The sequence below is a fragment of the Epinephelus fuscoguttatus genome, linkage group LG6 (assembly GCF_011397635.1).
Source record: "Epinephelus fuscoguttatus linkage group LG6, E.fuscoguttatus.final_Chr_v1".
Classification (NCBI taxonomy): Eukaryota; Metazoa; Chordata; class Actinopteri; order Perciformes; family Serranidae; genus Epinephelus; species Epinephelus fuscoguttatus.
In genome coordinates, this window is record NC_064757.1 from 35,395,818 (window position 1) to 35,409,537 (window position 13,720).

General features: G+C 41.0%; 1 protein-coding gene across 1 annotated transcript; it reads right to left on the minus strand.

The window, feature by feature from the left end:
• Nucleotides 1-592: 592 nt before the first annotated feature.
• Nucleotides 593-11,009, minus strand: krt1-c5 (keratin, type 1, gene c5). The gene is made up of 9 exons (XM_049578458.1): nucleotides 10,859-11,009; nucleotides 9,350-9,744; nucleotides 8,902-8,984; nucleotides 6,476-6,632; nucleotides 4,962-5,126; nucleotides 4,747-4,872; nucleotides 4,000-4,217; nucleotides 3,502-3,530; nucleotides 593-2,841 (listed from the first exon to the last, which is right to left on the minus strand). The coding sequence occupies exons 2-9, from the start codon at nucleotides 9,734-9,736 to the stop codon at nucleotides 2,726-2,728; spliced, it is 1,281 nt and encodes a 426-aa protein (XP_049434415.1). The 5' UTR covers nucleotides 9,737-9,744; nucleotides 10,859-11,009; the 3' UTR covers nucleotides 593-2,725.
• Between the last annotated feature and the right edge of the window lie 2,711 nt (nucleotides 11,010-13,720).

Consider the following 13,720-nt stretch of genomic DNA (forward strand, 5'->3'; position numbering starts at 1 on the left):
ACAGGTGTACCTAATAAAGGAGCCGGTGAGTGTAGCTGCACTGTTCACACTGTTAGGGAGTTTTAATTTATAACAAAAACATTGTATTTTATAAGCTTTTTTTTATGTTTGTGTACAGTCACTAGTAGCAGAAGCTCAAATAATTTTTGTGGAGTAAAAAGGTTTGTATTTTCTCTAAAATGTAGTGAAGTAAAAGTAGAAAGTGACATGGAGGAAAATACCTCAAATTTGTACTTGAGTAAATGTACTTAATTACATTCCACCACTGCAAACACACACCCATCTGAGGAACTTCTCACACCAACAAAACACTTCAGTGATCAGCTACAAAACTCGAAGTCGCTGAAATCCCCAAATGATGGTCAAATTTCAAAACAAGAAAAGAAAGAAAAACAATTTCACAATAAAAAAAACCCACCAGAATCCTGAAATGCTTTCAGCCCAAATCTCAGGTGGAGAAACCTTTGACATAATTTTAAACTCTTGTTGTTAAACTGTGAACTCATTGTCTCCATGTTGCCATGACACCTGACCTGTTCCTTCTTGTATCACAGTGACCCAGAATGACAACACAATAACTTTCATTCACTGTACCTTGGGATTTTACTTTGACCTTTTTATTCTTATTTCACTTTGTTAACATTTAAAATACATTTTCAGCATGTAGTGTCTTCATGTTCCAACATTACTTTAAGTCCTCTGAGCTGTTTGTACACGTGCACAGAAACACTGAAACACAACACTCACACAAATACACAAAAGCCCGTCACCTGAAACTACTGTATGTAGGTTTTGTAGTTTCTGCCCTCTTGGTGCAAAATCTTTGTCTCTCCATGCTATTATGTTCCTCCAGTATCAGTCGAAGTTTCTGTTTCAGCTGAAAATGAGCAGGGACACTTTTCTTTCTTTTAAACACTGTTTTATTTACTGACACTGTACAGCTGCTTTGGTTGATTTGTTCCTGCCTATCATAAAACTGCAACACATTAAAACACTCCCATTACTTTTTTACAGTGACACTGTCGTGCACAGATAGATAATGCAAGATCAAGACATTTTCTAAAAGCTTCAGTCACTATTAAAGAAAATCTGGAAAATCACTTACTGGCTTTCATGCTGGGAGTTAGATGAGAAGACTTTCATGTTTGCATTAAATATGAAGCTATGTCCTTTCATCAAACTCTCAGCAATAAAGCAAATAATCATAATTACCAAAAAATGAGAAACTATTTGTTTAAATTCAAATGAAATGAGCGTTAGAGCTCAAAAACAGTAGTGTCACAAAAACATCTGAATGCAAAAGGTCCAGGTGCTTTCTTTTTCTCGATGTTTCATATTTTGATGACTACAGAGCAAACTCAATCTGCTGTAGAAGACTGCATGTTTCATTCAGTTCCAGCACAATCTGCACATAAATCCTTGGACAAGCATTCTTAAACAGACTATTCAAACATTTCAGAGGATCATATAACAGGATTAAGAGTTTCTTCTTACATTTAGAGATCATATGTACAGATATATATAGGGATAGGTATCGGTCATCAACAGCTTTAAGGTATCGACCAAAATAACCCAGTACCAAGTTGTAGATCTAGAAAAATGTTAAGTATGTCTTCTTTGATTTAATGTGACGCGTAATTTGCCTTCTACTGCACTGCATAGGCATTACAGCAATTAGCCACAGGCTTGTGTGGTGGTGTGGGAGTATCACTGAAATGGCGCATTTGTTATGTTATCTGTAACACCCTTTTGATTATCATTATGTTAGTATCTTTACTGCCACAATAGACAGACGTGTGCACACACGCAAACAAATCGAGCACTCTCCTTTGTAAGATAGTACATACTCTTAATACACATTTTATTTTTTTACTCAATATAATATTTAACAATAGAAAGAGACATTACTTATCCTGGACAGGTCACCAGACTATCACAGGGCTGACACATAGAGACAGACAACCATTCACGCTCACATTCACACCTACGGGCAATTTAGAGTCACCAATTAACCTGCATGTCTTTGGACTGTGGGAGGAAGCTGGAGCACCTGGAGAAAACCCACAGTGACACTGGAAGAAGACAATGCCAACCACTGCGTCACCATGCTTCCCACACAACCAACGGGATGTGTTTTTACAAAAGTTAAACCTTTTTCAGGCTGCTACTTTTTTTCAGCCTCCTCCTCTGGCCCCAGCAACAGAGCCTAGATATTCTACCCACATTCAAATTAATAGGAGAACTGGATTCTGTTTTCTTTACTGCAAGGCCGGATTTGGTGTGAATGCAGCCATGCAGTCTGTGGTGAGGTCAAGTTAAGCATTTGACATTGGAGTTGGCTGTTGAGCACACGGAGTTGCTGCCAAAATGTTCAAAAGTATGGCTATACTACACACACGAATGCTTCCATTCACATGATGGGTATCAAATGAAGTACTGTAGAAAAAAAAAGGTATCAACTGAAGCACTCTGTTGGTATCTGTATCACCCTAAAGGTACTGGTATTGTAATGTTTTAAATGATATGTAGACCAAAAATATATCATGTTGCTGCAAAGGACTATAATATTTTAGGTTGAACTTATTTCCACACATTTCAGTCTATTTTGCAAACTTTAAGGCATTAAAACAAAAACGTAATAAAAAAAAACAAAAAGGTTGTGGTGATATTTGATCCACTTCAGGTTTAACAGACATCATTGCTTCTTCTCTTCACACACTTTGACTCATTTTTTGTGCTCCTCAATCTGCTCCACCTCACTGGACTCATCCACCACCTTGCCGTTTATCATGGTCTGAGTGACGACTTTTACGATCTTCCTGGTCCTTACGTCGGGGTCTTCTGTGGAACAGAATGAAAGCAGGGTCAGTAAAAAAAACTCTGTCGTCTTGTGAAACAGCACTTAAAGGCGGTGTTCGTTTGCAGTATTGAGGTTATGAGGCTGTGCTGAAAGGTAATATTTTAACAACTTTGACCATCAATACTCAAACGTAACCTAATGTCAGTAAAGTTCATGCCAAAAAAAAAATACAAAAGGGAGGAAAAAGAGAAGAGATTGGATGTCAGTGATTTCAACTTCCATTGAGAGAATCATCATTTCTTTGGTGCTGTGTTTTGTCTTTTTCTGCTCTTATCAGATCCTGTGTGGGTGTCTACCGACCACACCTGAGGCCGGAATTCATATGGGCAAAAGGGAGAGTCTGGAAATTTTAGGAAAGGTTTGGATGCTCCTGCAACATGTGGTCATCTGATCCTTTCCTAAATTTTGCAAAACCTCCCTGATGCCCACATGGTAATGGAGCTGGCCTTGGGTGTGGTTATTTGACTATCCTCACTGGATCAGATAAGAGCGAAACACTGAAGTTAACAAACACAGCACAAGTAACCTGCTGCAAGATTTGCCACAGGACCATGTGAAGATGTGAGACTTTAAATAAAGAATCCTTACAGCAAATACCATTAGCATTCAATAAATAGTAAATGAAAAAAATCTGAACTTACTTTTAGGAGGTGGAGGTGTTTCTTTCACCCTGTTGGACAAGAGTATGAAAAAAATAAGCATAAATCATGTTCATTCAATATCTGATGCCATTAGCCGTGGGACACTTTAAAGAAACATTTCCACATTTTCAAAAATATGCTTACTCTGCTCCTCTCTGAGAGTTAGATGAGAAGATTGATATCAGTGACTGATGTATCTGCAGCTGCTGATGACTGAGGTATCGATCATCTAATCAAACTCAGAGTCAGACTTTTCAAAGTCTTACAGTAACCACAAACTACATGTACTCTTGTGTAGCAAAAAGAAATATGAGCGAGTAAAAAAAATACCATATTTGCAGTTACAAGATTTTTAAGTTCTTTTCTAAATTATACTCAGTGGCATGTTAGCAATACTCAAAAACACAAATGCATTCAAACAGTAATTCTTGCTCGAAAATGTGAAGTTATATGTATGTAATGATGGGTACTGATCGTGGTTTCCTTGCCCTCACTTACATCTCCTCCCCCTCCAGCAGCCTCCTGTAGGTGGCGATTTCCATCTCCAGATTCTGTTTGATGCGCAGCAGCTGCTCGTAGTCGGTCTTGTTGCGCTGCATGTCCAAGCGCAGCTGAGACAGCTCGTCCTCCAGCTGGGTCAGCGTGGCCTGAAGACGGTCCATCTCCACGGAATACTTGTGCCCTGTTTCTCCAAGGTTTCCTTCCAATACGCCCACCTATTACCAGAACATACAGGTATACAGTTTCAAACAATGTACATTTTTACCACCCAGTATTGCTTTATATGTTTACCTGTTGAGCTCATCCATTCATGGCCCCTCACCACTCATCCAAAGACACTTAACACTGTCAACGCGATAATATCTCTGCATTCAATACAGTGTGCTCACTATTAGGCAAACATCCATGAGCTATATTTGCCTCCACTGTGCAGCTCTATTTGCTGACCTGTGTTCACATGTAGCGGGAGCACAGACAAAACCTCGGCTTGTTTGACTATTCGTCTTGTCACACTGATTGATTATTGGGGCAGAATAAATTGCTGTGTACACTGTGCTGCTAAAAGCTATTTGTTGACAAGGAGAAAGCAGCTGTAATCTACAGATAACACGTGTCCAGAGGAGAAGGTGAGGACAAGGTTGAGCTCTAAAGAAGCAGAGGAATGGTAGCTAACATGAAACTTTATAAAATAGGTGATTACATACAGACGTTCACATATTCACCCCTGCACCCTGTGTACTCTACCTGCTTCCGAAGACTGTCGAGTTCGACCTCCAGCGCCTGCAGGAAACGTCGCCTCTCACTGAGCTCACTTTGGGCACAGCGCAGAGCCTCGTTGCTTTCTTTGACTTCTGACTGCACTGCTTCTAACTGCAAACACATACATTAAATATTTAATGTACAGTATGCAGTCCATACGTATTAATACCGGACAAATAAGAGCTGATTCAAGCAGTGACCTTCTTGAGATACCAGGCCTCGGCCTCCTCCTTGTTCTTGCGAGCAATGCCCTCATACTGGACCCTCAGCTCAGCCATGATGGCCCCGAGATCAGGACCCTGAGCCGCATCCACCTCCACGCTCACCTGCTCGTTGGCCAGACGAGACTTCAATGAGTTCATCTCCTGTGATGAATTGAAGAGGGGAAAGGAAAAGCAGAATTTAGGTTATACCTCACAAAGAGGACAACTTTAAGTGTCTAACTGATCCACTATCCAGCAGTGAAACAAGTATTCAGCAGTGAAACAAGTATTCAGAGCCTTTGCATGAGTGAAAGTGGTCATACCAAATTACAAAAATACGTAAAGGGCTTCATTCAAAATCCTACTTAAAGGTATACTACGCAGGATTTTCCTGAAAACAAAGTATAGACTCGACTAACTAGAAGTGTGTGGTGGTGTATATTTTTTTGCAGCAACCCTGCCCTGTGCCTTTATTTTCTTATTTTGCTGTGTTTAGGACTTTCCTGAGCACAGCGGTAGATGAGGTCTATTTTCATCTGCTAATCTGGGCCTGGGTTGCGGGGCAGCAGGCCAAGCAAAGCACCCCAGATGTCCCTCTCCCGAGCAACACTTTCCAGCTCCTCCTGGGGGACCCCAAGTTGGTGTAGATTGACCAGTAAATTATAAGGTTCAACAAGTGAAAGGTAGTAAGGATATTTTTGTTTAAAAATACTAAAGAGAGAACAAATAAGGAAGTTTGGCAGCACTAGAATTATGAACATTTTTCAAAAATATGTTTAAAAAATCACTCTATTGCAAAACTACTTTAGTGCACTGAAAAATGCATCATGTTTTACAAACACAAAACACAAAGTGTATGTAAAATGACTAATAATTTAAGGGGTCCAAAAATGTACTGATGTAGACTACAATATTTCAGTTTTGGTTGTTTGTAGCATTTTCTGTCATCCAGTTCATGATGTAGCTGTGATGCTGCGGTGAACTTTAATTGTTCCTGACTAACCTCTTTGTTCTATTATTTCTTGTGATCACCTCAGTAAGTGCAAGATAAATATTTAAATAAAATCCATTGTGTTCACAGTCTACAGTTAACATCCTGGACACCACACCTCACAGTCTAAACACACATATAATCCCAGCTGCTGGATGGGCTCAGATACTCCTGTGTTGTGTACATGGGTGTTGTCTTGAAGAACTATGGCTACAAAGACAAAGGGTATGTATACACTTAACATGATCATGTTTCAGATACTGAAAACTGTTAAACCTTCTGCTACTGTGCTGCTGATAGAAAAACTGGAATGTTTTACAGCTCTGTGGTTTTAGGATGACATTAATCATGTTCAGATGCAGTAAACTGGTTTTCATGCAGCTCAGACGACCCACCATGCTTCAAAGACATCCTTCGTTTAAACAAGACAACACCTGACAACTTGTAAAGTCATTATCTTGATGAGTCAACACACATTTATCATAGTCTGATGTGACCTTCACCTTGGCAGGGATCTCACCTCATCATGATTCTTCTTAAGGAAGTAGAGCTCCTCCTTCAGACTGTCCAGGTCTCCTCGCAGAGTGGCGATGATCTGGTCGTGGTCGGACTTTGCTCTCCTCAGAGCCTGACAGTCTCTCTCTACTGACTGGCACAGGGTGGCTTCTGCCTCCCATCTGCAGCAGGGAGAATTAAAATTAGAGGAAGGGAGGTCATCAACAGACATGTGCAACACTGGTCCCAGTCTGTGTCTCTCATGCATTGTAATGACAGTTCAGTTACGGTTTAAACACACGTTGGCAGATTTTACAAAAACCACAAAATGCCATTTCATCCAGAAGTTAAGCACCCTCAAAAAGTCTTCTGTTCATGTGCGTAATCAAATATTTCATTAGCTGCAACATTTATAAGATCTTAAAGAAGTTTTCCAAGTTGTGAATAATCCAAACAAAGATGGCTGCCAGGCGTATCTTCCACTTAATTCTTATGATGCATCAACAAAATTAAGTTTCAGTCTATGTTGATGTTGTGTGTCAAAGTTCATACTTGGGAAATTTTGTTTCAGCTCAAGCCTTCAGTCAGGTGATGAAGGTCATGAGATGCTCAGAAGAGAACTAGTAAGTGGATCCTGATTGAAGATGATTTTGTCAAACTGTATTAATGTCATTCAGAAAAAATATTTTCAATTTTGTCTATGTGTCTTCCTGCTGTCATCTTTTAATCTTTATCTTTATTAGAAATAAACGTGCAAGTTAGTGAGTCTATGAGGACATTGGAAATACCTTTAAAACAGGAGTATGTGTTATTAAATAGTCAGAAGTGGATATTTTTGTCACTCAAATTTAATAATAATTGGCGGTGGCAAAAGTAGTCAGATTGCCTCCTAAAATCACACTGTAAAAAATACTCTATTACAAGTTAAATAGTCCAGTATTTTCAGCAGATCATACCTTAAAGTAAAGTATACTATATTTTACTGAAGTTGATATATTATGGAATTATTAAGGGTCTGAGGCAGTGTTTTTGCAAGAAAGCCACTTTTGCAAAATGACAGGGGGCAGGGGCCAGTTAATAAACAAACATTAATAAATAATTTATTAATAATGAGAGAGGCGAGAGGCAGGGTACACCCTGGACAGGTCACGAGACTATCACAGGGTTGATACATAGAGACAGACAACCATTCACACTCACATTCACACCTACGGACTTTTTTGAGTCACCAATTAACCTGCATGTCTTTGGACTGTGGGAGGAAGCTGGAGCACCTGGAGAAAACCCACGCTGACACAGGGAGAACATGCAAACTCCACACAGAAGGGCTCCCCAACCCTGGGTTCAAAACAGGAACCCTCTTGCTTTGAGGCAACAATGCTAACCACTACGCCTGTGCCACCCTTTTTTGATACTCAGGTTCTATTTTGTTGCCTTTTATGCAGTCTTGCAGTTTTTTACATTCAAAGTATTAAAAAAAAAAATCCCCATGTGCAACAAATTATTTTCATCATGAATTAGAAATTGACCCTCTGGTCATAGATTGAGTGTCACTGGTCTAAGAAGAGAGGATGTCATATGCTTTACAGATTGTTGAGATCCTGCATAAATAAAACTGTCGTGACTTGGTTTCAAATATTGATGCAATAACATAAAAGCAGCAATTGCTGAAGCTGAAGCTACTGTAAACCGCTTAATAAATGTTACATGTTTTTTTTTTTGTATGTAAAATCTTAATTTGAATAATCACTAGTAACTACAACTGTTAGATTAAAAGAACTATTTTATTTCCTCTGAAATGTAGTGCAGTTGATTTAGAAAGTAGCATAAAATAAAAATATTTAGGTATTTAGGCCAATAAATATTTAGTACAAGTACCTTGAAACTAAGTAACGATCCACCACTGACGAGACTGAATCAACATGAGAAGCACAAACTGGAAATGGTGTAACACATGCAGCTGAGAACAGGATGCATAAAACCTTTCAGGATATAATCCCAGTATGGGTGCACACATGTGAAAAATACCATAAAAACTCGTGCAAAGATCTGCATGTAAGGTACACATGCACTTTGCTGCTAATGCCATAAATCACTGCCAATTGATGCATCAGTCCTTCACATCAGGCCACAGAACATACCATCAACACATTGTGAAAACACCAGCAGTGGGTGGGTGTTTCCCGACTCTGACCATCTTTCCCTCATCTCCACTTTGCCAACTCTGGACCTCAGAAACTGATGACGTCTCTCTGACCTGCACAATCTATCACATCCTGCGCTCACTGATGGCAATCTTCGTCTCCTGCGGGTGCCTGAGCACCGTGGGAATGGGGCTCTGATTTCACAGCCTGACATAAAGGTCATTTATTCACATTGCTTTGCAGTCTGGCGCTCCCATGTGAACACTCACAGGCAAGTAAAAGAAAGGAACCTCTGTGTGACACTCACTTGACCCTGAAGTCATCGGCCGCCAGCTTGGCATTATCAATCTCCAGCATGATTCGGGCATTCTCCAGCGTCTTCTTTCTCACCTGAGCAGGGAACAAGGTGAGAAGTGCCATCAAGGAGATGATATGTGCTTTTTATAATGTTAGTGTTCTGGTTTGTTTACTGCAAAATCATACATGCTCTTACAAAAGCACCCTGAACATCCAAATCCATCTGGCTGCAGGAGCTTTGTCCTGCCTCTCTTATCACTGGCTTTAACTAAGTTTCTTAAAGGGACAGTTCACCCCAAAATTAAAAAAAGGCAAACATAATCTGAAGAGAAAAAGATGGCCACACATTGAAAAGATGGTCCCAGAAGTACACATCAGAATCGATGGAGTACAATTAAATGTGTGAAACAAAACTCTCTTGGAAAGCAAGTTCATAAATCTGATCCTCAGACACTGACCTCCTGCCCGATGGCATGTGCCTGGGCCATCAACCCCTCGATGTCGTGCCCTTTTGGAGCCCTCTCCAACATGAGCTGCTTGATCTTCACCTCCAGCTCAGCGTTGGACCTCTCCAGCGAGCGCACCTTATCCAGATAGTTGGCCAGCCGGTCGTTCAGGCCCTGCATGGTCTCCTTCTCACTGGCGGTGACACCGAGGCCATTGATGGAGAGGCTGGAGCCCAGCATGTTGAGGCCGTTGCCCATTGAGACGGAACGGGACAGAGACAACGTGCCCAGAGGGACAGGAGGCTTGGAGCGGATGCTGCGCCCGCTGTCCCTCACAGACATGCTGGAGAAGGAGGGCTGACGCACCGAGTAGCTGCGCATAGAGACGGTGGAGGCCATGGTGTCCACTGCAAGAGAGTCAGATGGAGTTTAATCAGTGCTCTTATGAAGATATGAAGTCTGCCTGTGTACAAGGACAGACAGGACCGGAAGTACTGCTGTTATTTCAAGACAGAATCACAGGCCTGAAAGGGTGCATTTGCAGCAGCAATCAAGAATTAACTTTCTCTGTTGTCACTTTAAGTCCCTCTGTAGTTTTGTCTGTAATCATTTTGCCTTTCTTTGTGGTCACTTCCTGTCTCTTTTTAGTCATTCTGTGTCTCTCTGTAGTCATTTTGCATCTTTGTAGTCTTGTTTCGCACTGTACTAGCTTTGCATCTCTTTGTAGTTGTTTTGTGTTTCTTTGTGGTTGTTTTGTGTCTCTCTGTAGTCCCTTTGCCTCTGTTTAAGGACATTTTATGTCTCTTTATTTTTATTTTGTGTGTCTTTGTAGTCGTTTTGCATCTCTGTAGTCATTTTGTGTCTCTGTGTAGTTGTTATGAATCCCTTCAAAGTTGTTTTGCATCTCTTTGAAGTCGTTTTGTGTCCTATTGTGGTCGTTTTTAGTCTCTTTATGTAGTTACTTTGTGTCTCTCTGCAGTCGTTTTGCATATCTTTGTAGTTGTTTTGTGTTCCTTTGTAGTCACTGTGCATCTCTGTAGTCTTTTTAGGTCTCTTAGTAATAATTTTGCATCCCTCTGTCATCATTTTGTCTATCTTTGCCATTGTTTTGTGTCTCTTTGTAGCTGTTTTGTGTCTCTTTGAGGGCGACTGATTAACTTCCCAACAAGAAATGTTAACTATCACTTCAAACAGAGGCTCAGTAGGCTCCTTCAGTAATCAGTTCATCTCTCAGGAGTCAGGAAAGCTCCCAAGTAAAACCTGTGGTGAGTCAACTTGACTGATGATGGTTAAACTACAAGTGCTTATAAATATTAAACAACTGTCTTTGTTGTAACTTATTTAAAAAGCAAAGAGAACAAATAAGGAGGATCTACTAGATTTCAAGGCATCTCTCCATCTGTGTCAGAACAGCTGTGAGCTTTAAATCTGCTCCTGAGTGAAACTTTATCACTTATTCAGTGACATTAAATGGTCATTTAATGAATAACAAGAGTGGAGAAAGGACAGAACAGTACTTACATTGATCAGTTCTTCAGCAGGTCTTCTCTCGTGCTGCTCGGTCAGGTCTCGACCCTGATGGTGCAAGTGACCGTTGTTTGTTGCTGGACCAGATTTCACAGGTGAGCTATTCTGCAGAGGCACGACTCTCTTTGTCAGGGTGGAGCTACACTTGGTGTGTCCAACCCCACAGCAACAAGGAGGAGGATGCAACTTGACACCTTGTGGAGGAGTGAAAAAAATAACTGTGGTGCACATTAACTACACAGGTGGGTGTCAAAATTTAAATGCAGTTCCTTGTCTACAGCAGCGCAAGTTTGCAAACAGCAGGTATCAGCTGAGACGCCTGATTTATTTCCTGTAACACTCTTTTTGTTTGTCTGTTTAAAACTAAAAACTTTGTTTATTAGTGTAGTATGGTGTTTTTTAGTGCATTTAAACCTTGCTTGTCTTAAAGTTTTACCAAAAATGCTTGAATAGTGATGAAGATAACAGTACTCTGACTATTACAGCTAATGAGATAATGAAAATTAAAAACAATCGTGAGAAAATGGATAACTAGCTAGAACAAAATGCAATAGTCTGACCCTATGTGTATTTCCTTTACTCCTGTACAACACACAAACTGACTGTTGGAGCTATATTTGGCTTCATATTCAGGTCTTTGTCTGCCCTGCAGGGTGATACTGGGAGGACAAACTGGTGTTGCTAGCAGGCTTGGAAACAGGGACTCTGCTGTCTCCACAGTGATCCCATTGAGCGTGCACACAATGCACAGAGTGATGTGAGACGCCGGCTTCACCTGAGGACAGTCCAGCGGGATCATGGGTAGAAACGGGAGGAAGCGGGAACAATGGAGGGAGAGACTGAAAAGAAAGTGAAGACCCCTGAGAAATGCAGGGCGTAGGGCTGGCTGAACTGGAAACCTGGCTTAAATTCACGCACACACAGACAGAAACACACCTTTTTGTACATTCGATAAGTGTCAGCTATCTCTCAGCCATCTCTACAGTATGCAATCCCCTGTTACTGTATTGTAAAATTCCTCTGGTGAGCATTATTCTCCCTGTAGGATCAGATCACACAGTCACACTGACCTGGTTTGGTGCCTCACCCAGCTCCACCCACCCCCTGTCCTGCACACACACAATCACAAAAAAAGGTGACAATGATCCACAAGGTGCTGAGATCATCTACGTGACCAGATTGAACTTTAACAGCCAGTAAAGGAGGAGATGTAATTTCTGGGTTGAGGCTGGTTGATTACATTCTTGGACTATGCAGCATGAAAACTTTCTTTTGTAATCTGAATACAGAAGTTAGCACCTGTCCAGCTTCTGACACAGTAACATAAATACCTTTGCTCTGTTCAGCTGTTCACAGTGAGGTTGAATCAAGTCCAACAAAGTCCCAACAACAAAAGAAAAATACATTTCCTCTCTACCAAAGGCTCCTCTTTATTACTGGACTATTGTGCTGGATTCCATTAGACTGTAAAGGTGTTTGTGGAAACATTGCAAAAAAAACACGTCATCACATATTAATGTCATGCATGAATGTCATGTGCATCTGTGAGAGATTATTCCCACATGAATTTCACCTACTCCACCACATGCAGCATGTATATGATGTAGCATGGATGTACTGCCATCTTGTGGGTAAGAAATGTATTACATTAGAATTCAAATAACTTTTAGTTTCAATGTTAAAGTTAAAAAAAAAAAAAAGCAGAACAATAAAGATCTGTTATATACACCAATCAGCCAAAACATTAAAACCGCTTGCAGGTGAAGTAAGTAACATTAATCATCGGATTACAATGTAATGTTCTGTTGGGAAACCTTTGGTCCTGGCATTCATGTGGATGCCACACACAATGCTCTCAAACATCATTGCATGGCAACAGCTCTACACGATGGCAGCAGCTTCCCAACAGGACAACACATCATGCCACACTGCAAAAACTGGTCAGAGGAACATGACAAAGAGCTCAGGTCATCTACTTGGCCTAAAATTCCCCAGATCCCAATCTGACTGAGCATCTGTGGGGGTTTCTGGCACCAGGGCGTTGACAGTGGATCGTTTGAGTCCTGTGGGTTGTAAGGTGGGGTACCAGAATGTCCCACGGATGTGCTGTCCTGCTGGGGGCTGCCATTTGGGAGTGCTACTGCCATGAGGGGGTTACATAGTCTGCACCACTGTTTGGGTCAGTGGAGTATGTAAAGGGGCATCCACATGAATACCTGAAAGATTCCCAGCAGAACTATATCTTACTATATAATGATGAAAATTCTGTGTGTGTGTGTGTGTGTGTGTGTGTGTGTGTGTCTGTTCCACGTTTTTCTCCTCACTGACTTGGTCAATCCATGTGAAATTTGGCACAGTGGTAGAGGGTCACGGGAGGATGCGAATGAAGCAATATTACATCAATTGGCCAAAGGGGGGCGCCATAGCAACCGATTGAAATTGCAAACTTTGAATGGGCATATCTCATGCCCCGTATGTTGTAGAGACATGAAACTTTGCACAGAGATGCCTCTCCTCATGAGGAACAAATCTGCCTCAAGAACCCATAACTTCCTGTTATATAGATTTTCCGCCATTTTGAATTTTTTGAAAAACAGTTCAAATTGATCTCTTCCTAGGAAGTTTGAGCGATCTGCATGAAACTGGGTGAACATAATCTAGGGACCAATATCTAAAGTTCCCTCTTGGCAAAAGTTGGAAAACTTCCTAAAACTGAGCTTCTATAAGGCAATGAATATTGCGGAGGGCGTGGCTCATTACATAAAGGTGTATAACATCTCAAGGGTTTCACCCATCACCACGCAACTTTGTAGGCATATGACCACACATAATCTGAGGGGACCCCTCCATTACTGA